The sequence below is a fragment of the Pan paniscus genome, chromosome 14 (genome assembly GCF_029289425.2).
Source record: "Pan paniscus chromosome 14, NHGRI_mPanPan1-v2.0_pri, whole genome shotgun sequence".
NCBI lineage: Eukaryota > Metazoa > Chordata > Mammalia > Primates > Hominidae > Pan > Pan paniscus.
Window position 1 is genome coordinate 78,695,992 of NC_073263.2, and position 27,693 is coordinate 78,723,684.

The following is a 27,693-nucleotide window of genomic DNA, read 5'->3' on the forward strand; positions in this document are numbered from 1 at the left end:
TAAAGAATCTCAGTTTTTCAACAATGCTATTTAAAATAAAGTTGAAGGCAAGAAAATATAGCAGGAAACCAGTCGACCTCTGGCTTCTGCCCACCACAATTTGAGAAATATAATCATCCTTGATTTTACTTTTATCTTTAATGCAATATTTAAAGTAGGAAAAATAAAAATACTATACTATGTGAACCACAAGGGAATAATTTTGAATCATTATTACTGCATTACTGTATATTGTTATGGGTAAAAAAAGTTTAAATATTCATTTCTTCCCATGTTGAAATAATTATTTATAAATAGAGAAAACAGGTATGAAGAATCTGAAAACTGATCCATAAGCAGAGATGATGAAAAATATGCATTAAAAATATAGCTATATCTTGCTATTTGTTAGTTATGAATGAAATATTGATGCTTACAATATTTTAACAACTTATACTCTCTAATATTGTACAAATAAAAACGTCTTGCTAGATTTGTTAAGCCATTACTATGCAGTGATACATTAATGCTGGTAACAGAAAAACAGACTATATTTTTAGTAGAAAGGAGAAATTAAACATGGATTTAAGTAAATATAACGTAAATTTATTATTGAAAAGAGTCACTTCTAAAATGAAAGAACCTTCCCTAAATTTTCTGTTAAATTGTAATGCTGTGATAAAATTGTTTCCTATGTGAATGTAATAAAGAGAAATAATAACCTTTCCATATTTTCTCTTTTTCCCAACTAAATGTAAATAAAGGGTCCACACTGGGTGTTCTCATTGTCATCATTACTCCTTTAAAAGAGATTTAAAACTGCATTTTTAAATACAGTAATATGAACTCTATAATTTATTTCATATTCACATAGAGTAACAGATAACCATAAAGAGACACACATGCAAACATTAGGTTAAAACTGATATTTAATAATGTTATAAATAGAATAAAAATTTAAAAACTAACATTATGCAAGATAAAATTGTATTAAATAGTTCTATCCCTACCAGTAGCCTCATAATGAAGAGATATGTATACATGTTCATATACACAGTAACACAGTAGAATATTAAAAATAGAATCCTCAGGTTTAAAAATATGTAGATTCAAGAATTCTGTATACCTGCTACTTTGTTAATTCCATACATGACTGGTCAGGGAAAATGTTAAAGTCACCATTAACTTTCACATAATATTTTGTGAATCTCACTGTAGTGATGAATAACCAATTTTTACTTATACAAATATGTACTAAGAAAAATTAATTTACATTTACTGTAATTATATTTTATTTACCAATATTCTTTGGTTACATATTGGAAATTTAATGGAAATGAGAATTTTAAACACTCAAAAAGCTTAGATTTACAACCGAAAATAAATGTAAAATACGCATTTTATATACTCATCATATATATTTGTAAGAATTTATATATATGCAAACCCACATGAATACACAGAGAGCCCTCAAGATAAAAATTGAGAGTAACACAGGTCTAAACTTTACATAGTACTTGCTATTACACTCACAAGATTTTCTGTAAACATTTTAAAATGTCTGTTTGTAAATGGTTAATAAATAAATACATCATGCCATTTCATAGTTGGAAGGGGCAAGTTTTAATCCTACTCACAACGGATTCTTAAAAATTACATGGCAAAATAAAAAAGCAAATATCCATAGATTTAGCAAAAAAACCCAACTTCACTGGTATTTAATAATATTCCTAGTGCATTTAATTAATTATAACAATAATTCTAACTTTTGATCATTCAGGGTAACACTGGGAGTTAAGCCTTGGCACAACTAATTATAATTGCAAACTAGTCACTGAAAGGCAATTATGAAAACTTGTTAAAAATTTAAAATAACATTTTATTGAAAAGGTAATAAAACTATATTAATAAGTATAAAACAAAGTTTATCCAATTCTTGTGCTAAACAGTATAAAACACTGACAGACATAAAGTCATAGAACTGTGCCTATCATGCTCAAGCAATAGTAAAATACATGCTTTATTCAATACAGAAATGTAAGACCCAGGTACCAGCATATTAAATTCATGAATTTCAATATTATTATTTTCTCCCTCCATTCCCATCCCATTCTCAGATGAACATTCAAAGAGGGAATGTGAAAGTGTTGGCAGTAGAAAAAATAAAAGAGCCATAAGGCCAGGACACTGTCACCTAAATAAGTTAGTTGTGAAAACACTAATCTTAGATATAGTCATTGGAAAAGCTACTCATAAAACTAAATATAGCAAATTTGAAGTCATGTGGAAGTATCACTTAAACTAATAATACATTCTTTTTGGCAGGAGTTAGAAAACTCAATTGCAGCACTTCATATAGATCTTTTTTTGGTTAAAAGGTTTTATTAATCTTAAGCAAAGGTTTTAAAGACACAAAATTTGTTATACATGCTGAAATACCTGAATAAAATATTATTGTTCCTTACAGTTAACTCACCTGGGGGAAAAAAGCTTTGGAAGTCCATGAAAATACGTCCAAATCCCTGACTCCTTGGCTAGCATTAAAGATATTCTGAGCAACAAAGTTTAAGAAAGAAAAATATCAACAAAGAAAGGGAACAGGATATCATCTGCAGAAGACGCGTGCACAGTAACAACATTTTTCTGTACTCTAGCACCAACATGGAAATATTATTTTACTAAAGAGAAACTGAAGCCATCTGAGTAAACAACACACCGAAGAAATTCTGTCTGATAAGTAAGTTTTTGTCAGAAGCTCTCCATGGATATAGTGTGTCATGCCATTTACTAAAATTAAGAGCCAGACGTTGTTATAAAGCTTAAGATACTCAATGCAAGAAAGAAACCTTAAAATTCTTTAAATGAGGACGTATTTGTTCTAATACAAGCCAGATTTGTTTTATGACAGAAACCAGTCTGCTGTTTTATAATAAAAATGGAAATGATATCGATTGTATAGAAAATGCAATTATCATTATGAATAATAATGGCATGTAGTTTACGTGAACTTATCACTTTTTGAAGTACAAAAATAAAAATAAAAACTAAAAAAGTAAAAAATAAAAAGTCTGAGTCATTTTTTTCAATTTTCCTTCCCTCTATAAGTAGGAAAAAAATCATTTGGAAATGTTTCTGAATGCTACTAACAAATTTGATAAGAAAAACATAAATAATACATACAATCAATTTTTTATCAAAAGATAAAAATGTAATCAATTTTATCAAAAGACAGGCCTACTTTTCTCCATCTCAAAGTTTAGGAAATGCAGAGCATTTAGGATCTCTAAGTTAAAGTCTAAAAATGTTTTGTTAAGGAACAATTAATTCACAGAAACGTTATCCTAGAAAAATCAACATTTTCACAAAATGTTTTACTGATAATTTAAATGATATACATTTTCGTAGTTATCTCATGCTATCAATCTATATTTATCTGATTTGAAATTAAAATCTTTCTAGTGAGTAGCAATTGCACAATTTTATTGCTTATGTAAATATTATGATAAACGGTTATTTTGAACCAAAAAAGAGGACATTCAAAATGTTAATAAAAAAGATCAACTAAGACTTCAACAAAAAAGAAACATCAAAATTCCCTATCAATTATAAGTCATTTTAGATAATGAAACTTTTCTCATTATCTCATTTTAGATAATGAAACTTTTCTCATTATCTCATTTTAGATAATGAGACTTTATTTACTGTTTTCTAGTTCTATATTTTCCATATCCATATATATATATGGATATATACATATATATGTACGGATGAATGTGGGTACACACCCGTCTACATAAATATATACTAATTCATAAATATAAGACATATAAAACTCTAAACAAAGTGTCTAATAATATGCCTACAAATAAATGTAAACCAAAACCAAAGCCAACTGCCCCCTAATTAAAAGTGGATAGTGAATAAGGTCCTTTCTCTTTAGGTAAAGTGAAAAACATATTGCAGAGCATTTTGAAGTGCTATGTTTTAGGGGGAAAATGTCTATACTGGTTCATCCACGTATATAAGAATTTGTAGAGTACTTGGTCAATGGGTTTTTCTCCCTTACAAAGCATAGTGGGACAGACTTTTTGACATAAAACAATATCACTTTTTTTTAGGGTATTCTATTTTTTAGCATAAATTATTCTAGTATTAAAGTAACGTGAAAGGCAATTGTTAAAAGTAATGCAGGTAAAGTTAGTGATAAAGAAGCAATGTGATGACTGGTTGACAATATTTAAAGCTTATGTCTCTCTTTTAAGTCAATGTGCAAACATAAGTGCTTTCTCAGTCAACAACATGTACAATGATATTTTAAAATGATGTTAACTGCTAACTGTGGTAATAAATTGCCAATAAAATCAATTCTGTATATGCTTCCATGTAAATTGAAACTTTATACTTTTTTGCTTTTGTTCTGCAGTTGTAGAAAATTCTTAATCCACACTGGTTTACCCTAAGATTATTTTCAAAATGCAATGTCCTAATAAAACTGCATTTATCAAGAAGCAGAAATTTGATGAACAGAAAGCTGGAGTTTAAAAATAAAATATACTTGAATAGCTGGGTGAGTAGTGCATGCCTATTCTCGTAGCTATTCAGAAGGCTGAGACAGGAGGATTGCTTGAATCCAGGAGTTCGAGACCAGCCTGGGTAAGACCCTCGTCTCTACAAAATAATTTAAAAATATAGCTGGGCATGGTAGTACATGCCTGTAGTCACAGCTATGTGGGAATCTGAGAAGGCAGGACTCCTTGAGCCCAGAAGTTCAAGTCCAGCTTGGGCAACAACAAGACTTCATCTCAAACACACACACACACACACACACACACACACACACACACACTTGAATAGTGTTCTTCGGAAATTTAGAAATGTTTTAGTCTAAAGATATGAACATTCAGGAAAATGTTAGTTTCTCCAAAGCCCCAATTTCTCACTATTAAAATAAGTTAGCTTTCATATAGTATAATTTCACAGATTATTATAAGCACAGCTTGTGTGTGCATGTGTATATACGAACACACATATATATAAAATAACATTTTATTCTCAAATACTATTTTAAAGGCAGAAAAGTTCTGTCAAGAAAATTAGAAAATTAAAGCATACTGGGAACCTAACTAAATTAATGAACACCAAATTGCAACTCTAAGCTGATAATCTTTCAAGGCATAGAAAAGAGACCAACAAGTGAATAATTATCACAGTGAAAATAAGTGACCAACCATGCCAAATGCTCATGCAAATAAAAGAAAAAAATCTTTCCTTGTGTTAGATAAGCACAAAGCTAAGAATTGCCATTGTTAAAGCAAAATGATGAAATAACTCAGGAAAATTAAGAATAGCCTATATATATTATTACAATCTTAATTTAACTGTTTTAATCTCATTCTGTTTACGAAACTTTAACACTAAGCTAAAGAATGAAATAAAGCTGTTCTTAACCATATAAGAACAGCACATTTACTAATGTTGTATTAAGTTAATATTATTAAGATTAAAACACGGGTTATGTATACACATACACACAAAGCTATTAACAAAATCAGGAAATCTGGGGTATGTTAAAGCTGTGACTGCTAAGTGTTATTAGGCAAAAAGGAATGAAATTGGATTTAATGTTATTAGGTAAAAAGGAATGAAATTGGATTTAAAATGCAAGAAACATTTGCCAATTTTATCAATTAACCCAGGTGAAGCTATACAAACAAGATTAACAAATGATACTTTCTCTTCAACTCTACTTCAAATCTTTCAGGTCCCAAAATTTGGAAAACCAGTATACTTTCTATATGTGAACACCCATCAGCCTAAAATAAGAAGTAATCTGTATAAATGCATGGAGATATACAGAAACTCAATTCTGTAAGAATTCAGATTATATGGGAACTATAAAGATACCTCAGAATACTTCCATTTGTCTATCATCTACTTCCCTTGATATAAACTTTCTCTTCCACTCAACCCCCCTCACAATGTTAAAAGATCTCATTTTTGACAGAGTACCCAAAGAATTGGGTGTGTAAGTTTCAAACCATTAACATCTCCTATCATAGGAGTACACTTGTTTTCCAAAAAATTAAGCTCATGATTCCAGAGAGTCTAATGTCTTCCTTGGTAGGTGCATAATAAATTCTCTTTTCATCTTTTTACTTGCATTGTCCCTGATATTTGAAACATTCTACTAGCTCACATTTTGTAGATTCCACATCTTCAGAATTTTAATTTAAAATCAATCAATGTTCCCCAGGTATGCCATCAAAGAATAACTCATGTCATCTTCAATACATATGGTATTCATCCTCATTCAACCATTAAGGTTATAAGTATTTATCTTTCTGTAGTTTGGCAGTTCTAGTCAAAGTAACAGGATTATTACAGCTATAGTTGCTTCATCCTTTTATAACTATGTTTATCCTTATCTCTCCACTAGATTAATGCATACGGAACATAAATGCATGGGCTTTGGAATCATATCAACTGGTGTTCCAATACCAGCTCCACTACTTTCTACTTGTGATCCTGGGTGAGTGGCTATCTTTATTCATTGCAAAAATGAGAATTATAATATGCTTAACATCACAGGGTCACAATGAGGATTAAATGAGATAATTAAGGCAAGGAGCATATATATGTTAGAAATTATTTTAAACAGAATGATCATATCAAATGCAAAGAACTAAAATTAAGCATCCACAAATGTGTAAAGCATTAACAAACTGTGAAAACCTACTATGAGCAAAGTGTAATTTTTAATGCTTAGGAAGAAACAAATGTGAGTGAGAAGGGATCCTGAATGAGTCCTTATCCTTAAGTAGCTTAAAAACAGAAATAAGAGGTACATAAACACAAATGGGCTGAAGGCAAGAAAAACAAATATTATGGGTAGCTGGAGAAAGAAGTAAGCCTTCTCTACTTCTACAGATTAAGTGCTGCCTGAGAAGGAAGAGAGAAAGCTATTCTCCCCAGTACATATCTGTTTTCCACCCTCAATTCTCTGCTTTACCTATATCAACTATTCATCAGTTCACATACATAGCATGTCCCCATAACTCTGAACATTTGATTCTCTGTCTAGAAATTCCTTTACTGTTTCCTGGCAACTTTTCTTCAAGACCTCCTCAAATGTCACTTAAGTGAAGCCATTCCACAACTTATCACAATGCAATTTAATTATGTGAATATGGTATGTCTACCACATTACATGGTGAGTACTCCAAGGATCAGAACTTCACCCCATCTTATTTACTCTGTATCCCTCCCCTCTGCATCTCCACCCAATGCCTACTTTCCAGCTTAGTATTTATTACTAACAAGAATGCAAATAAGAATTCTACGAATAAGAACTCAAATATTTACTAAATGAGCAATTAATGAATTAATGACTATAGCAAAAATGGGAAATAAAGAGAAGATCACCAACCAATTTTTGAGTCTGGACAACTTAAGATTAGAAAAAAATGGAAGTGAAACCATTCTAGATAAATTAGACAACAAAACAAAGACTCTTAAGACATAAAATTGGAAAGCATGTTCTCAGCCGGGTGCAGTGGCTCACGTCTTTAATCCCAGTCTGTAATCCCAGCACTGTGGGAAGCCGAGGTAGGTGGATCACTTGAGGCCAGGAGTTCGAGAGCAGCCTGGCCAACATGGTAAAACCCTGCCCGTCTCTACTAAAAATACAAAAATTAGCTGGGTGTGGTGGTGTATGCCTGTAATACCAGCTACTTGGGAGGCTGAGACATAAGAATCGCTTGAACCTGGGAGGTGGAGGTTGCAGTGAGCCAAGATCGTGACACTGAACTCCAGCTTGGGTGGCAGGGCAAGGTGCTGTAAAAACAAACAAACAAACAAAAAACAAAACAAAAAACAAACAACAACAAAAATAACAAAAAAAAAAAAAACAAAAAGGAAAAGAGTGTTCTAAAAAGGGCAAAAAGTTCTACATAATTGATAATGAATGCCTCACAGAGGATCTGAACCCTTCATCTATTTAGCTCTATCTTTCCCATTGACTTAAAAATTATTTTGGAAACGATACAGTCATAATATGAATGTCTAATGCTATTTTGTCTCTCAACTAGAGCATTATTAAAGTGCTAAAACAGTTAAAGTCACTTTGAACTAAATTAGGATATGAATATTTTTCAGTCAAATATGGTGTTTAAATAGAAAGACTGATAGATCCAAATTGAGCTAAAGTTCATACTTAACGATGAATACACGAATTCTAAAACATGAGTAAATAAACAAGACAGCATGACAAGGTCACTTTAAGGATTATCTAAAATGGGTAATTATAGTAATCTTATTTTTAAAAATAATTCATCCAACATTCAGTCAGTGTTCAAACTTCCAATCTCTGCCCCCATTCCTCTCTCTATAGTTTGTTTGAGTTGGGATCCAAATAAGGTGCACACATGGATGTCAATACAAAATTGTTTTAACTAGAAAAGGTTGAAGAGATAGACATAAACAGTGCTGAAGGCAACTTTTCAGTACTTTCACTTCTTTTTAAGTTAGCAGCATCGGTGTTTGAATACTTCTAATTTGATTTCATATCTCCCAGCTTTCATTTTTTTATTGAGTCATGTTTTACAATTAACAGCCATGATTAAAGTTCATTTACTTTAAATGAACTGAAGTAAGAAGGGAGAAAGATAGTTTTTCCAGCAGTAAATGTATAAGACATACAAAAGAAGAGGCAGCAAGATGCAACTATTTAGGTGTGTTATTTCCTTGAGAAGATGAGAGGGAATCATTATTCTATGTCCTATCATGTTTAGCCCTGCACAGTCAGATACTCATAAAAAAAATGTACTGACTGGGTAAGGGGTCTGCCCTAGTCCCTACAGAAAATCATACCTGTCCCTGCCTATGCCAGGCCTCTGACTCTGTATGAGTCCTCAGTTAATACCTGTACTGAAGTAACTTTATCCCGGATCTGTTTAGAGCCCTATGCCAGTTAATTTTGCCATACTGTACCCCATCTGTCATCTTTGATCACCACCCAAAACATAAATCCTTATGTCATCTACCTGTTCTTTCATTTTTATACCAAACTGCTCTGTTTCTTCCTGATCCAAACTATTCCCATCCCCCCATGACTTTAAATTGTGTCTTATGGACCCCTTCCTCCAATGGTAAACACATTGTTTTTATCTTTTTTTTCTTTTTTTTTTTGAGACGGAGTCTCACTCTGTCACCCAGGCTGGAGTGCAGTGGTGTGATCTCAGCTCACTGCAACCTCTGCCTCCTGGGTTCAAGCAATTCTCTGCCTCAGCCTCCTGAGTAGCTGGGACTATAGGCGTCCACCACCACACCTGGCTAATTTTTGTATTTTTAGTAGAGACAGGATTTCACCATCTTGAACTGCTAACCTTGTGATCCACCCGCCTTGGCCTCCCAAAGTGCTGGCATAATAGGCGTGAGCCACCGTGCCCAGCCTGTTTTTATCTTTAACTTTGTGAGTCACATCATCTGTGTGTCTTCAAGTCCATGCAGATGATCTTCCACCTGCCTAGCTTCTTAGTTCCTAGACTTAGGCACTTGTAGTGACTTCCACGTGCACTGCACTTCAGCCACCCTCCCATGGCAATGTAATAGAGCATCTCATTCGTTAAAGTGCCCTACCTATGATATCAAATACAAATATTCTACTTTATTGCCTGCATTTTTCCAACTCTTTAACTATAGTGCATTCACTATATTGTTCTAGGATTTTATTAAATCTTCTAAATCCCTTGGACCTTCCATTTGTCCTTTCACATTTCTAACTTAGGTCTGAGTCCACATTCCCAGAACTGATGATCTTAATTGCTATTTCTGTCACAGCAGCTCAGCAACTAGTACTATAATTTGCTTTCTTGGCTCTTTCTTGGCTCTTTTAATTCCAGACACTAAGGGCAATAAAGGACTAGGCAGGGGATTCCAGTTGGGTCTATACAGTGGTCTCATTGAGTCTTTAGTGGCCCAGTAATCCTTCAAACAATATTTCAAATATTCATTGCATTTCTCAACCCCCTAACTTAACTCATTCTTTTGATTCTGAACTGATGGTTTTCCTATCTTCTATTTTAAGGGAACTTGTAGTCTCCCTCAACCTCTTCCCTTCGTCCCTCCCTCCTCCAAAACATAACTACTGCCATGCATATTCCCCTCTCTTTTACAGAAGCAAGCTCTCTAAGGTGCCCTTAATTCCATTTCCTCCTCCTGTTTCTCAGTCTTCAGTCTTGTCATCTATATCTTTAATTTCTCCCTTTTTCTACTAGTATCTTTCTTTTAACTTACAAAACTCTCAAGTCACTACTACTCTTAAAATGAAGAAACCAAAAAAACCCTAGCTTCCTAACAATACCAGACACTCTTGAGCTGTTTACATTAACAACCTCCGCACTCACATTCCAGTGAAAACCACCCACAAGTATCTGTATGCCTCACTCCACTCCTTACCGCTCCTCTAACCTTTGTTACTCCCTTCTTTCCCTGACCTTAAGGAGACTGTCTACTACAGATTGTCTCTTGGATGGGGTTCAAAAGCATCAAGTAACAGAACACAATGCTTTAAAATAAAATCGTGGGATTCAGAATTGTGACAGATGGTACTTCTTGCTCTTCCTTTCTACTTTTGTTTATTGACTTGCTTTATCTGTGTGAGTATCTTTCTCTCCCAAAAGCAGCTCCTCAAATGAGCAAAGAAATCAGAGAAAATTTGGACTAGGAAGGTAGAAAAGATAATATAATCTGGAATAACATTTTATTAGGGACTTAAGAAAATTTTCTTAAATAAAACACACAATGGCCAGGTGTGGTAGCTCATGCCTGTAATATCAGCACTTTGTGAGTCCAAGGTAAGATGATCGCTTGAGCTCAGGAGTTTGAGACCAGCCTGGGCAACATAGTGAGACCCCATCTCTATATTTTTGTTTTTTTTTGAGACAGAGATTCGCTCTGTCTCCCAGGCTGGAGTGCAGTGGCGCCATCTTGAATCACTGCAACCTCCACCTCCTGAGTTCCAGCGATTCTCCCGCTTCAGCCTCCAGAGTAGCTAGGATTATAGGTGCCTGCCACCACACCTGGCTAATTTTTTGCATTTTTAGTAGAGACGGGGTTTCACCATGTTGGCCAGGCTGGTCTCCTGACCTCAGGTAATCCACTGGCCTTGGCTTCCCAAAGTGCTGGGATTACAGGCGTGAGCCACCTCGCCTGGCTCTCCCATCTGTATAAAAAACAAAAACCAACTCCCCCTTGCCCAACAAAAAAGTCTATATTGGAAAAAAAACTGTACAAAAGTGGTTGTTATAATTATCTCTTTAAAATACACTTTCGTAGAGGGTCAAAATCCTTTTTATTTTTAACTGCAGGTATAAATCTGAGGAAAATTTAATATGACATAATTGATGTAATTTTTTGATTTAAAATTTAGTATTTTACTTATAGATGTATCATTGTTCAACTTAACCTCCGTAAAGCAGTAAGCCAACACTCTAAATCTTCTTGATCACATATCTTCCTTCTCTTTCTTGCTCTCTGTCTATATACAGTCTCCACTGTGCTATTATAAAACATACACAAAAGCATATAAAAAAGAATGAGATCAATAAATAGAAATAGAAATTCCAATGTTTTCTTCACCAAAGAATTGTCTTGTATTATATAAACTACTGCTTTGGAGAACATTATTATGGACAATCAAGGAGAAAGTCAAGTGGAATATACTGAATGGTTTGATACAATAAGCTAACTTTATAAACTGATTTTTAAGAAATTCAACTGTTTAAAATACTAAGTTTTTAAATAAAATTTTACCCGTGCTATTTATTAGCTCTGTCCTAAAGAGCACACACATTTGATGGTAATGAAAAAAGGAAAAATCATTCTTTCCTGGTTAATATATAAAACGAAGTGTGGGTTATTATTATACTTCATGAAGTAGCAATCTTGTGAACACTGGGTCTATTCTACTATATTCAACAAGGAGGTACAATGAATTCTCTCAAAGACTAGGATTTAACTTCAACTAGAATACAACGTAGCACCACAAATCTAAATAATAGTATTATAAGCCGAGAAGGAAGAGAGTCAAAATTAGACAGAACACACAGAACTATCTGCAAAATGTGAACATAACATACATTTATACATGTTTTTGAATGTATAATTCTGAGTTCATAAACTTTAGTTTGGAATTCATTCCACACAGCTGTATAAATAAGAAAGAAAAAAATGTAACCACTCTCATTTTCTACCTCTTTGAAAGGAATTCAGTAGTTTTAATTAAGTAGCAATTAATTAAATTTACTACTTCCTGCCTATCTGTGATGGATCATAATCTGCATTAAGGGCCTTAACCTTGCCAAACTTCACTTTCATTACACAGAAGCCCTTAAGAATTCAAGAAATTGTAAAGTAAAGGTTACTTAGTTGTGGGTTACCTCAGAACTGAAAAGCCTTAATTAAAGAAAGCTCTGTAAAACAAACAGCGTGTATCTATAATGCTTTTTAAAACCACCTTTTACTTACGTCAACAGGGACCAGAAGACTCTTGCCAAGATGTTGATTAAAAGAGAGGCACCAGGCTTCAGTGTAACCATTCATGTTAGGGACATACTTCTTTATTGTCTCATCATTCAGCCTCAGCCACACACCATCATCATTATGGATCTATAGAAAAAAGCAACAGAAACAAGCCAGGCCTTCCTGTAAGTCCTATGAGGCTAGCAAGGTCTGAAAGTCTGCAAAGCAGAAAAATGATGGTGCATGTGCAGATTAAGCATCTAGTTTTTGTAGAAAGTAAGTCTGAGAGACCCTCCAGGGAAAAAAAAAGCAGCAAAGAGTGCCAACACAATATGGTAATTCATGTGGCAAGATTGTAAAAACAATTTCACTTAGGAATAAAAACACAAGGAAACCACACTTTAAGATACATAGTTTAAACAGTAAAATCAGATGTTTCCCAAAGGAATATGAGTCTTCCTTCCCTTATATTTATATTTTAAGAATCAGAAGTTACTTGGTTATATTACCAGAAAAATATACTGTCCAAAGTTAAAGCAGTAAGAAACACATTTCAAAACAAACAACATTTTAAAATGTCATGAAAAACTATACCCATTTTCAGCGAATACATGTACAGGTTCTGAATACTACGTCGAACATTGTTCTTTTCATGTTCAAAATATAATTTTAGTTATTTTTTAATGATAAAATAAATGAAATGTTTGAAACTCAATGAACACATTCTATAAAATAGTTTTAAAATATTTCCCAAACTGCTTAAAACATATTCTGACAAAAAACTCAGTAACCTTATTATTATGCAAACAATGCAAAAACTTTCTGTCCAAAATTTACTACCAAAAGCTCCTTTATCAATTACCTCATCAATAAAAGTGATAGTTCCATTGACTTTCACTATGCCTATCTGCTCACTCTGAAGGGAAGGGTGGCTACGGATGCGAAGCCCCGCGCTGTCCTTGGCCACAAATTTTCGAACCTGAGAAAGGCAAAGATAAACAGTGAGGTAGGAAGAACATAGAATAGAGATCTTACAAGTAGCAAGAAGTAAAATTAAGCAGGTTTGAAAGTATCATAATTCTTAATAAGGTTCCAGAATTATTTGTAGAGAGGCTCCCTCTGCAAATAACAGTATAACAACACTAACAACAGAACTTTTAAGCACTGAAATGTGTATTACTGAAAATAAAGCTTAGACAATTATATATATTTTAACTCATTTCTAAATATTGAAGATACGTGTTAAGAAGGATAAAAACCATTTCTTTCTGTTAGAAAAATAAATTCAATTACCAATATTTCATTTTTTTAACATGCAGTTTACCAAAATGCCTGTACTTACTCTTTAGATTTCAGAAATTAACTTTTCTTTTGACAGTAGAGGACATTTTCACCTTGCAAACTTTACACTTAATTTCAGTAGACTTTTGTTCATTGTAAATGTTCCACAGCAGGAAGAATACAATATGTACCAAATAAAGAAGTACACATGCTACAACTTAGAAATATTACCATGAACTACTCTCTAAATTTATTTAGGGATATTTAGAACTCAAGTCCTGAAATCAAGTAAAATGTTAGATGTTTACTGGCCATTTTGAAGCATCAGTGACAAACATAAAAATTGAATGATTCCGGCTCTCAATTCATTCTCCCCTAACCTTATTAGGCTGAGGTTCAGACTTTGGTTTGACCAACTGAGTTCCTGGTGGTATCATCCCTTTTGGTGGGTCTTTTACTTTTACTTCCAGACCAGCATCTGTCAGAAAAATCAGAGAACTGTAACATTTGAGAAAAAAAAGAGAAGGAAGATCCTTAAACCTAATCTTATAAACATCCACAGGCTATTTTTAAAAATTAACACAAATATCTGATTTCTGTCCTTTCAAGGTGATGGATATTTAATAGGCTAAACAAGAGAAATATTTTAAAAATGGCCCTGAGATTCTAAAGGAATGCCTCAGGATGTCAAGGAAAAGAAGGGGCTCCCTATCTTTAACTAGAACATATGAAACGATACAGAAAAAATGGAAAATAATAAAAAAAGAACCCTTGAGAATTAAATCTTATCTGACAATATCCAATCAGAATACCACTCATCATCTCTACCAGTCCTCTCTATGACAATGTAGCATGGTTGTGAGAAGCTGAGGTTCTCATGTTAGACTGCTTTGGTTACTCCAATATCTCACACTAACTGTTTGACTCTCTGTGCCTCAATTTCTTCATCTATAAAATGGGAAAAATAATAGTATCTAACTCACCGAGCTGTTGTAGGAAATAAATGACGTAAAATGGACAAGGGGCCAGGCGCAGTGGTTCACAATTGTAATCCCAGCACTTTGGGAGGCCGGGGCAGGCGGATCACCTGAGGTCGGGAGTTCAAGATCAGCCTGGCCACCATAGTGAAACCCCATCTCTACTAAAAATACAAAAATTAGCCGGGCATGGTGGTGCGCACCTGTAATTCTAGGTACTCAGGAAGCTGAAGCATGAGAATTGCTTGAACCTGTGAGGTGGAGGTTGCAGTGAGCAGGGATCGTGCCACTGCATTCCAGCCTGTGCAACAGAGTGAGACTCTGTCTCAAAAAAAAAAAAAAGTATCGTAGAGAAAATTTAGATATATATTAAATGCACAATAAATGTTAGCTATTATTATTATAACTATTCTAATGAATTATTATCTCTGCTTGTCTATGGTCAAGCAAGGTCGCAGCCCATTGATGGCGTCGGAGAAAACTTAGGAAGAAGAGCAGGGAAGTTGAGTATGGAAGAAAATGGATGATTCTAAGTAAGCAAGTCTTTTTGTTCAGCTTCATTCCAAAAAACAAATATAAGTGGATTTTTCTTATCCAATTTGTATCAGTTTTCTTCATCCCACTATTAGATAAGATGATGAAAAAAACTCTATCTACTGAAATTTTACCAGAATTTTTAGAGAAAAGAAAATTTTCACAATGTCATTCTTGGCTATTTCTACTTTCGAATTCCTACTGTAATTTGTATGTCTTGTGTGTCACTACTTATATTCTACTTCATAAGATTTTTGTTTGAGTGTTTTATTTTCACAATCCTCATTAAAGTGTTAACACTTGACAGGAATTGTCTTACCCAGGAAAATGTATGCTCAGAACAAAAAAACATTTGCTGAACTAAAGGCTTTATGAATATATTGAAATAAAGAAGAGTGCAGCAAAGGCTGCTGGTGAAGGTCTCTAGAATGGTACAGATGAACTGGATATATCTGAGTCTATATAGTTACATTAATGTATGAGAACATACAATTACATCAATGTAAAGTACCTCTTTACCTCCACTGCCAAAGCAAACTACTTAAAGCAGGGTTTCCCAAATATTTTGGTGAAATATTAATCGGTATTATTACTATCTCCACCCTGTTTCTCTCTTCTCCACTTGCAAGGGGTCCCACGATAAGGATTAAACAAGTCAGACAAGTTTCTTGATTTCAGAACTTCTCAGAATCCCTAATATGTTAATGTAGATTGTGTGAATGTCTCAAGTGAGACTACCATATACAAGTTGAGCATCTCTAATCTGAAAACCCCAAATCCAAAATGATCTAAAATCTAAAACCTTTGGGTGCTGACATGATGCTCAAAAAAAGTGCTCACTGGAGCATTCTGAATTTTGAAATTTTGAATTAGGGATGCTCAACTGGTAACTGTAATACAACTATTCCAAAATCAGAAAAAGTCCAAAATCTAGAATACTTCTGGTGCCAAGCATTTCAGATAAAAGATACTCATCCCAAACCAGGTTTTCGAAATTTATCTGATCACAGAAACCCCTTTTCTTGAGGAGCATCAGGAAAAATAATGTTACAAGAAATTCACACTGATAAGTACTAGAGTTTTCTCCTTGTTATCCTATTATACAGACAGTTTAAAAGTAAAGAAAAGATTAATGCCTAAAACAAAAGAAATATGTTTTTCAAAGTTAATGGTTGTGATGATTACTTCTAGGTGTCCACTTGACTGGATTAAAGAATACCTAGAAACCTGGTAAGGCATTACTTTTGTGTCTGTGAGAGTGTTTCCAGAGAAGACTGGCGTGTGAGTGTGAGTGGAGTAGGTGGAGAAGATCTGCTTTCAATGTGGACAGGCGCTGTCCAATCAGCTGGGGACACAGAGCAAACAAAAACAGAGGACAAGTGAATGTATTTCTATTTTTTGGAGCTTGGATAAACACTTCCTCTACTGTCCCTTGACATTTGAACTCCAGGGTCCCCAGCATTTAGACTCCAGGACTTATTATTAGTGGCCCTCCTGGATTTTCAGACCTTTGGCCTCAGACTGAGAGTTACATCATCTGCTTCCCTGGTTCTGAGGCTACCTGCATCTCAGGATCTCCAGCTTGCAGGTGTGGCCCATAATGGGACTTTTCAGACTCCATAATTGTGCGAGCCAATTTCCCTAATAAATCCTCTCATATATCTAATATAGTCATGCATTGCTTAAGGGATGGGGAAATGTTCTGAGAAATGAATCACCAGGCAATTTCATCATTGTGCAAACATCAGAGTGGACTTAAGCAAACCTAGATGGTACAGATTACCTGGGTTATATGGTACAGCCTATTGGTCTTAGGCTACAATCCTGTACAGCATGTTACCCTACTGAATACTGCAGGTAACTGTAACACAATGGTAAGGATTTGCATATCTAAACATATCTAAGCATAGAAAAGGTACAGAAAAATCTTATAGGACCACCATTATATACGCTGTTCGTCACTGACCAAAATGCTATGAGGCACATGACTGTATAGATATCCTATTGGTTCTGTCTCTCTGGAGAACCCAGATTAACACAATGATAGATTAAAAAATGCATTCATTCATCCATATTTGCTGTCATTATGTGCCAGGCACTGAGCTACACTGGAAGATCCAAACATGAATGCTTTCTGCTCACAGTCAGGAGAGGCACAGACACACCCACAGGGGAGAGACAGGGTAACAGCAGCGTGGAAGAGAGCACACCTGACTAGTCACATCAGGAAATGGAGGGAGAGAGTCATGAGGGCTACAGTGCCTGGGCGGACACCAGAAATTATTACAAAACGTTAATGCACTAATTAAATACTCATTATGAAAGAGAAAACAAGGCCTCAAATAAGTTATGAAACCTATCCATATGTCTAGTACAAGTTAAAGGGCAAAACTAGAAGATAAAAATAATTTTGACTCTAGTTATTTGAAGTAAGTAGTAGCTCATGGCTTTAAAGAAAATACCGATTTCAATGCCATCAATGGTAACATGAAGAGTGTAGAGTCCAATAGCCCCTGGAGTCCAATTTGCACAATAAGTCCCATCATTATTGACACGGATCAGCATATTCTCACTGGGTCTGAAAAGAAATAAGATGGATATTGGAAATTTTACTTTTGGTTAAGCAGTCAACATCATTACGATAGTTCAGCAAACATTTAATTTGTTTGCATACCTCCTGGCAATCCTACCACCCTGCCATAGTACGCTTGCCTACACTCCAAAATGCTTGAATTTCACTTCTTTCTTACCTCAAACCTGCATCACCTCTCTTCCTAACTCTCAGGTGATCATGACCTCACCTCTTTCTTCTGTGAGACAATAAGCAATCAGATACAACCTCAAAGTTGCAATGTGATTAATAAACCTACTTTCCCCTGCCTTCTCTCATGGTAGAATGGAGGAAGTGTCCTGGATCTGATCCAAAGCTAGTCCCTCCCCTTGTGCTGTGAATCTTATTCCCTCAACATTTTTATGCTGCAATCACCTTGTTCTCCCTCATGCATCATCAATTACTCTCAATTTAGTGAATCATTTCGATTAGCACACAAACTTTAGAATCTTCACTAACACCTCCCTTTGGTATTACAACCCCCTCTAATAAGGTCTTACATCTCTTCTCCGATTTATATCAAACTCCATTCTCTCACTTCTACTTCCTTTCCACAATTTATCCTTACTAGGCTTTTGTTTCCAACATTTCCTTACAACTGCTGATGTCAAAGTCACCAATGACCACCACGTCCCCAAGTTCAATGGTCACTTCATCCTCAGCAATCTCTCAGTAGCATCTGATAGCTGACAACTCTTCCTATCTTGAAATACTTCCTTCTTTTTGCTTCTGTGACATTTTCCTGGCTTTTTTCTTATCTCACTGGCCATTCTTTGTCAGTGTTTTGTTGCTTTCCCTTTTCTGACTACCGTTTAATTTAAGGAATGCCCCAGGATTTGGGTCTGGGTCATCTTTTTTCTACCTATGCCATCTATCTAGGTGACAACCATTCCTCAGTTTTAAATGCCATCTCAATATAGATGATTCCCAAATTTATTTTCCCCATGAGTTTCAAACTGGTATTTACAGCCTATACATAATTCTGCTATCTCAGATTCACTTCAGAGATTTTTCTAAATTCTATGGAGGTGATCTCTCCAAAGTATAATGCATCTAATTATTTTTTCCAAGTTTCTATTTTAAGAAGTACTGTTCCTAACAAATAAAATATTAACTCAAAAAAAGTCCTTAAATCTGAAGTTAACAGAATTACTTATGGGCTGAAAAATTAAGACAGTACAATCAAATACAAGTATACCACATGCTGAAATGTCTCCACAATTCATTGGAAGGAGAAAAGGAATAATTTTTAAATAGCAAACAAACAAAAAACAAACTAATCAACCCTAAACAAGTCAATTTAAACATTTTTACATACTAGATATCTACTTTACATACCTATTTTCACTAGTAGGTAGTATTATGTAATATATTGGCAGTATTACAGTTGAATGTAAACACATTCTTTCTGCAAATCTATACATTATTAGGTGACATCTCTATCGGCAACCTAGAAAAATGCTATAAAGTATTTATTTATAGAAAATAAAGTTGAAATGCAGGATGATTTTAGTTGCAAGCAGCTGACAACACATGTTTTGGTTATACTTTGAGAAAACGATCCTTACCTCTTAGGAGTTGGTGATGCAAAACGTAGTTCTTCAAATGAATAATTTTCATAAACCTTTAAGAAAGAGACCAGTCTGAACAATCGTAAAATCATTTAAAAACATTCTCAATTAACAGAGTAATATATTATTCAATAAATGGTTGTGAGACAACTGGTTATACATATAGGAGAAAAAGAAAAAAAATTACCTACATTAGACCATTTATTAAAGATAAATTCTACAAGGTTTGAAGATCCAAAAGTAAACACCAAAACTTAAAAAAAAAAAGCAAAAGAAAAAACAGATAACATCTTTTGAGTACATTAAAATTTTAAAGTTTTCCAAAACAAAGATACTATAAAGAAAGGAAAAGCTTCCACCTTGGAGAAGGAGATTTGTAACTCGTATAACCCAAAGGTGATATGCATCCATAACATATAGAGAATAAATCCATACAAAAGAGATAAACAACAACAAAAAAAGACAGTCAAGACAATTCTCTGAAGAAGAAATCTGAAAGGTCAATAAAGACTAGAAAAGTTATTTAACTAAACTTGGAGGAAAATACGAATTAAAACAAAACTAAAATAAATCACATCATGGTCATCAAATTGTGTTGGTAAGAACCAAGCGCAGAGGAGAACATGCAGCACCTGCTACTTTCATACATTGCTCGTGGGAGTGTGAGTTTTGGCAATACTTAATGTAGTTGTAGTTGTGCATGCCCTACAACTTAACAATTCCACTTCTAAGTATGTATCTTACAGAAACTCTTGCTCATGTACAAAAGGAGACAAATACAGAATGTTTATTTCAGTACAGTTTATAATAAGCGTCCATCAATGGGAGAATGGACAGATTATGGAATAGATCCCCAATGGAATACTTTAAAGCAGTTAAAATGAATGACCTATAGCTACATGGCTGAACCTCAAAAACAACATTAAGCAAAAATCTGGCAAAATGATACATACAATATGATATTATTTTATAAACTTCTGGAAAACGTATTGAACAACCCAAAATATACTGCTTATGAATAAATTTGTATTCAGTAAGAGCCTATAAATATATACAGGAATGAGAATCACTACACTCAGGGCAGTGGTTACCTCTAAGGAAGGGGTGGTAATGGGTCTGAGGAAGGGTTTATGCAGGCTTCAATTGTACCTGTAGCAATCTGTTTCTTAATAAAAAAATAACAAAATGACCTGAAACAATTATGGTAAAATGTAAAGACAAAAATGGGCTGTAGGTACATGAAACTTGGCATATTATTCTGAATACTTCTGTATGCCTGCAACATTAGCAAAGAAATCATTATCTTTCAAGGTTCAGGTCAAGATGTCCAACTGCTCATCTACTTCTAACTCCTCCTGTACTTACAGTAAAAGGAAGCAAACTCAAAGCCCCCTTCCTTCTCTCTACCCTGTTTGTTTTCATAAAAATGAATTAGAAATGATCTAGCTGACTTTACCTACTCAAAAGTTACACTTGAGAAAAACGCAAGTTAAGGCTGAGTCTTTAGCCATACAAAGGTGAGAAAAGGAAATCCATGTTTCTAGACTTTCAGTACAATGTATTTTCTATTTCATCACTCTCCCTCAAATTCATATTATTAACATACTTAGTAATGAAAGAAGAGACCATATTTCATCTTTCCATCCTCTACAATACTTGGCTCACTACTGAGTGAAAACATAGTATCTGTGAATGGTTGATAAGGAAAATTTCCTTTCCTGGGACCTGAATTAACATTTCACAGATACTGTTTGGGAATGGTATTCCATACCTGCTCTAAACCTAGGCTACTCAGAACATGTTTGAAATACTGCATTCCGTTGTGGTAACAAAATTTGCAAAAGAAATTATACAAACTGAAGCATGTTCATAGGAAACTAAAAGATTAGGGAGGTAAGGAGACTAGGAACTAAATTCCTTAAGCAAGTGTTGGAATAGAGAAGAATTTTTAGCCTTGCTTTTTTTTTTTAATAGTAGAAATAATTTTAAAATTTGATGCTAAAATAGCCAAATGTGTAAGATGGATTTTTTAAAAAATGAGACAAATATTTATTTCGGATGTAGAATTCATAATGAGATTATTAATTTGGTGAGTAAAAAGTGAGAGAAGAGAATTCTTTAACAGCCAGTGGACAATTCACCTAGAACTCTAGTTTCTCATTCCCTGATTTCTTTAACCTCAATAACTTCAACTTTTTTTCCAGCCACTCACACCAAAAGTCACAGACCTGTGACATTACTCAGAATTGTTCTGTCTCTGAAATCAAAATAAAATGGCCTGTTCAGTTTTTTACCTCAATAACTATTCTTATATCTACTTTGACGTCTAGTCCCTCTTACTTCCTTGACTCTCTGAAATTTCTTCCCTTCCAAACTAAATTAGGTTCCACTGTCCTCTCTTTAGCTACCATATACTTAACTTCCTTGTTCCACTGTTCTTTTGCTGACCTAGCAAAATTTTAATGCTAGATCAATCCAAATGATTGTTTTATCCATGGTCATATGACTCACACTGTTATTCACAAATAATCTTCAATTTCAACTGATTATTCAAAGGCATCTAATAAATCTTTTCTGATTGGTGCTTTCTTTTAATCTCTAGAATAACAATTTCATTTTATCCGCTTTGTTTCAAAACCTTGACCCTACGATTCATCACTTCCATTTCCATCCCAAAACATATAATTACTGTTTTAAATAATTCCTTTGGCTGCAAAACCTACAAATTTACTAGCATCTGTATTAAGCTTTCTTTTCCTTCTTCTGGTAGAATGAAACAAGCACTACTCCTCCTCCTATTTAAGGCCAATGCTACCACTTGAGCTCTAGATTCTATTTTTATATTCGGAGTATCTTTATTGTTTTTTCTCTCAATTACCTCCTAATCAGCACTCAAATATGTAACTCTGTCTCTGTTAATAAGACCCCATACTTCAAAACCTTCACTCAATTCCATTTCCTCTGGTTCTTTCTATAGTCAAACATCTTGAAAGGCTTATCTACACTCACTTCAGCCATTCCCTTAATTATGTGTTGCTTCTTTGGCTAGTATTCTTACCAATGTGAATTGTTTTTCCTTTTCCTTTCTTTTTCTCTTATCTATCTTGTAAATCAATATTTCTCAAAGTTTAGGTTTTGAATTTGAATCACTGCATATTTGTTTCAGGTAAATTCCTGAACCTCTCTCCAAACCCACTGAATCTAAATCTCTGGGTGCTTGGAAATCTTTTTTTTTTTTTAAGTAAGTGCTCCAGATGCTTCTGATGTAGAGAAGAGTCTGAGACTCAGTGATATTGGTGTTTCTTAGGATCCTATCCTGGAACTTCTGTCTTCATTCACCATAGAAGGTATCATCTATTCCCATGACTTCATAAGTAATGTAAGTGCTAATGATTCCTGAATCCTTTCCTTGAGGTCAGACTGTGATCACTCAGGTCTGTACATCTAACTTTGTTTTATACATCTTCACGTAGGTATTTCAGAAGTATCTAAAACTCACCTCATCCAAAACTGAATCTGCTATCTTTCTCAACCAAAACCTGCCCCTCTTCCATTATCAATTGGACACAAGCTCAAAATGTGAATTTCATCTTTTATTTCCTACCTTTCTTCTTTACTCCACCTCCACTAGCTACCAGGTTCTACTGATTCTATTGAATCTATCCTGATTGACAACTCACTAGTCCAACTGATCAGCATATCTCACCAAATTAAGTCAATAGTCCCCTAAAGAGACTAAAACCAAGTCATGTTTCTTGATAATCTGCCCAATTACACTGTCCATATTCCACCACAATCGTTACAAAACACAAATCTAATCAAGCCATTCCTCTACCCAAAAGCCTTCAATGGCTCACCACTGCTCTCTGAAAATGCCAAAATTACAAACTTCAGCTTCAAATAATGACTACCTTGATAATTCAGATTAACATTGCCTCTGAAGATAACTAAAACATCCAAAATATATATTTTTTAAATGTCTAAAGGTATTAGAGAGCTAAAAATCCCAAAGAGTTCTAGGAGATACATCTGGCATTTGAGAGAACCCAAAATTGAAGGGGGCATAGGTAAACCCCAAAACCCTGAAGAGATACATTCTAGCAAGAATAGTAAACTGCAAATAGACAAGTACTTAGAAATTTTATTTTATTTTTATTTTTTTGTAGAGATGGGGTCTCACTATGTTACTGAGGCTGGTCTCGAACTCTTGGCCTCAGGTGATGTTCCCTCCTTGGCCTCCCAAAGCCCTGGGATTATAGGTGTGGGCCACTGTTCCTGGTCAAAAGTAGACAAGTACTTTCACAGGAACTGAAACTCAGCCTAATCCATCTGTATCTCTGATTCGATTAACTTGATCTGTAATTGGTGATCCCCTCTGGACATATGCCAAAAACCAATGAAAATCCTCTCTGAAGACAGGATAACATCATCTTAATAAGTGTTGCTGCAAATTTAATATCCATCAAATGCTCTTTGGACTTACAATTTCATGTCTGCATCTGAATCACTGAAATGTTGGTTAAATAAACAAATGCTGAAAACTAAAATTTTTCTGATAAGTAAAATAAATTACCTTCATCATTGTTATGGCAATATATCGAGCTTCCTTCACTATCATTGGTTCATATGAAACATCTAGCTTTGGTGATGCCAGCCCTCCATAAGTCATGTCAGTATTAGAAGATGCAGCTGTTACTGCAGGACTGCCAGGAATCCTTTGAGGTTTCTTCGCTTGATCTTGTTGTAAAGACATTTTTTTCTGAGAAACAGGGACAGCTTTCACTTCCACCTAAACATGGTATTATAGAAACCAAATACTGTTATTATTTAATTGTCACTGACATCAAAATAAGCAACTTACAATTATAAACTCATAATTATGTATACTTTATGTTAGCATTGGTCTGTCTCTGGCATTCCCTTCAAAGGCTTATTGAAAAGAGTTCAAATGACCTCAAGATGGGTTGACAATATGAACCATGAACACGGTGTAAAAACAAGGCCTCATAGTTTTGGAATACATAATCCGAGATATCAAAACATAAAAACAAATGCACCACTAATAAAGTACAGGAAAAGATAGTGGAATGAATCTACATTAAGTTATTGCAGGGACTAACAAATTATTTTATCAGGTAATGCAAGTGTAAATGCTTTCCCACAATCTCAGCACATTTTAAAGCACTAATGTCAGTTTGAGCTGCACTGTTCTACAGAAGAAAATGTACTCTATTGATAGAAGTTTCAAAAATTAACACTTAATAAAACAAATCTTATACCTAAAGCCCAAATATGTTTCTTTACTCTGGTGAAGAAAGAATATTATTAGACAGCCCTATCACCAACATCAACATTTGATTTAAGCAATCTATTAAATAATTAAACTTTGCAACTCACTTTCTTTAAGAATAAAATGGGACTATCTTTCGTCCACTAACTCTACAGTATAGATGCAAAAAACAGATTCGTTAATGGATGTTAATATATTGAAAATACAAATTGTCTTATAAAAATACCTTTTAGATATATTTTCCAGGAATTATAACTTTGCAACTCAATTTCTTCAACAAAACGGGACTATCTTTGATCTACTAACTCTACTATTTCATCTACTAACTCTACTATTTCTGAAAAATACTTTTCAGAAATATTTCCCAGGAATTATAAGAAAACATTGTTTTTATTTGTTTATGCATTGGCAGAAAAACACTTGACCCCCAGGCAACCACAAATGTACACACAATTTAAATACCACTTTAGTTCTTCAGCAGGTATCACCATTCTGAGCTTTACTCAAAGTTTCTGCTGCTCCCTACAGACAATAGTTTTGTGGTTGGCAAGAACAGGTAATTCAACAGGATTGTCACAGAAATAGAAAAAGTGCAGAGATAAAAGTGATAGTATTTTTAAGTAATTGAGAGCTACCTCAGAACTACAGACTGTCTTTAATGTTTATTGTTCTTAATAACGCGATTCTATGGAATCAGTAGTTAGAGACTTTCGCTATTTACATAATGTTAGGCACAGGTGACAAATATGTTCCATTAAGTGACCACTATCTTCAGGTGAGGTTACAAGAGATCAGTATTTGGACTGACACAAACCCCTGGAAATATTAAAAACCCATTCTTATATTTAAAAAATGGCAGTTTACAGGTATATGGTTAAAATTTCAACTCAAACACATGTGCCAGCATAAAAAGCTTTAAACTTTAAACGATTAAAAAATTTGAAGATGATACAGACAGGAGTCAGGGATATACTGGATAGGAGAAGGTGGTTCCCTGGCAAAGGCCCCACTCTCAAGCCTGGAAACCATGACCCTAAATGAGAACAGTTTATCCTTGTATTCCGCCTAAATGTTGCCTTTTTGGCCAGCCCTGCCCCCCTACCCTATGCCCCTATAAATCCCAGACTTCAGCTAGCAAAGAGACAAGTGGCGAATACCAAGAGGAGAAGCAGCAACTGATGAGACGCGCGGCTTAACCTCAGACGGCACCACTTAGGAGAGGAGCATGGCTGGAGACGGCTGGGCTTCAGGGAAATATCACCTTCTTCTCACACCATGCCCTTTCTAGCTCCCCTTCTGCTGAGAGCCACTTCCACCATTTGATAAAATCCGCCGTGGCTGGGCGCAGTGGCTCACGCCTGTAATCCCAGCACTTTGGGAGTCTGAGGCGGGCGAATCACAAGGTCAGGAGATCGAGACCATCCTGGCTAATACAGTGAAACCCCGTCTCTACTAAAAATACAAAAAATTAGCCAGGCGTGGTGGCGGGTGCCTGTAGTCTCAGCTACTCGGGAGGCTGAGGCAGGAGAATGGAGTGAACCCAGGAAGCGGAGCTTGCAGTGAGCTGAAATCATGCCACTGTACTCCAGCCTGGGCGACAGAGCGAGACTCTGTCTCAAAAAAAAAAAAAAAAAAAAATCTGCTGTATTCACGCATTCATTGCGTTTCAAACCATTCATATGTCCTGATTCTTCCTGAATGCCAGACAAGAATTCAGGACACACTGGGTGCAGGAACCCAAAAAGGCTGTCATGCTGATTCTTCACTGAGCTGTTTAACACTTAGCCATCCACAGACAACAAAGCTAAAAAAGCATTAATTGTGACACACCCCTAGATGCTGCTGTGGGGCTGGAGCCCAGAGGCGCTTGCCTGGGCCCTGGCACCTGCTTGCCTCGGTGCTCGCCATCCTGCAAGGGGTCTGAGTGCAGCAGTCAAGTAAATGAGCCACACCACACCCACATCCCAAGTCCCACAAAGGGGTCAAGGGAACTCTCCTGTCTCAAACATATTTGATATTAAATTACAGACACTATTTTTATACATACTATTTCAATTTAACCTTTCTGTAAGCAACTGTATTTACCCTAAGTATTTAATAAATTATTATTAGAGTCTATGTGTGTATGCACCATGAACCTTGAAGTAAATCACTGAATAATTTTATACTTTAAGAAAACTGAGACATTATAGAATAACCATTCTGCTTTCTTTTACAAACTGTGTTGCTTAAAAAAAAGTTATTCTTGTATTTCCTATGTGACTTTCTCTTGTCAATAAATAAGATTTCCTTAAAATAAACTTTTTTTTTTTTAATTCACAGGAAGTTTCAAAAATAGATGAAATGTCCTATGTACCCTTCACTCAGGTTCCCCCAATGGCTACATTTTATCCAACACTGTCAGACACTGATGGTACTGAACCAAAACCAGGAAATTGACATTGGTACAATATGTGTGTTTAGTTCTAACTCACTTTATCACAGGTAGGGAACAGTCATTTTATAAGTAAAAAATTATAACAATAACACTTGTTGCTTTTGAAAGCATTTTGGAACTCACTGAAATATTAGCTGCAAATCAACTTTTATGTTTCAAATAATTAGCTATTACTGCATAAAGATTTTAACAATTTATGAACAGTCTAAAGTGCTCCTAAGACTTCATATACTAATAGGCTGAAAGTAAAATAGGTTAAATTAATTTTGTTTCCAGCTAATATAATATGATATTAATACATTAAACATCAGTAGGAGCACAAATCACTTCTTCTAGATAGTATTTAGAGTGGTTTTCTAGAAAGTTTCTAAATTGGATAAATCTGACATGAATTTAGAGCACACTGAGTAAGAGGTTTAAGTCAAGGAAAGATAGTAGGAGAAGCAAATATATGGAGGAGAAAGAAGAGGAAGAAAAGAAGGAAAAAGGAGAAG

The 27,693-nt window shown here is 34.7% G+C and overlaps 1 protein-coding gene across 19 annotated transcripts in view; it reads right to left on the bottom strand.

Moving 5' to 3' along the window:
* Positions 1 to 27,693, bottom strand: part of MYCBP2 (MYC binding protein 2) — a 282,485-nt gene that overhangs the window by 82,026 nt on the left and 172,766 nt on the right. For 10 of the 19 annotated variants that reach the window (XM_055096857.3, XM_055096858.3, XM_055096856.3 and 7 more), the window contains 6 exons: positions 24,046 to 24,261; positions 19,470 to 19,525; positions 17,753 to 17,868; positions 14,160 to 14,257; positions 13,361 to 13,477; positions 12,505 to 12,645 (listed from right to left, as the gene is read on the bottom strand). In XM_055096857.3, the coding sequence (XP_054952832.2) occupies positions 12,505 to 12,645; positions 13,361 to 13,477; positions 14,160 to 14,257; positions 17,753 to 17,868; positions 19,470 to 19,525; positions 24,046 to 24,261 (744 nt within the window). Of the gene's footprint in view, positions 1 to 2,455; positions 2,531 to 12,504; positions 12,646 to 13,360; positions 13,478 to 14,159; positions 14,258 to 17,752; positions 17,869 to 19,469; positions 19,526 to 24,045; positions 24,262 to 27,693 lie in introns of all 19 variants that reach the window. The other 9 variants (XM_055096853.3, XM_063595814.1, XM_063595816.1 and 6 more) reach the window with 1 other exon arrangement.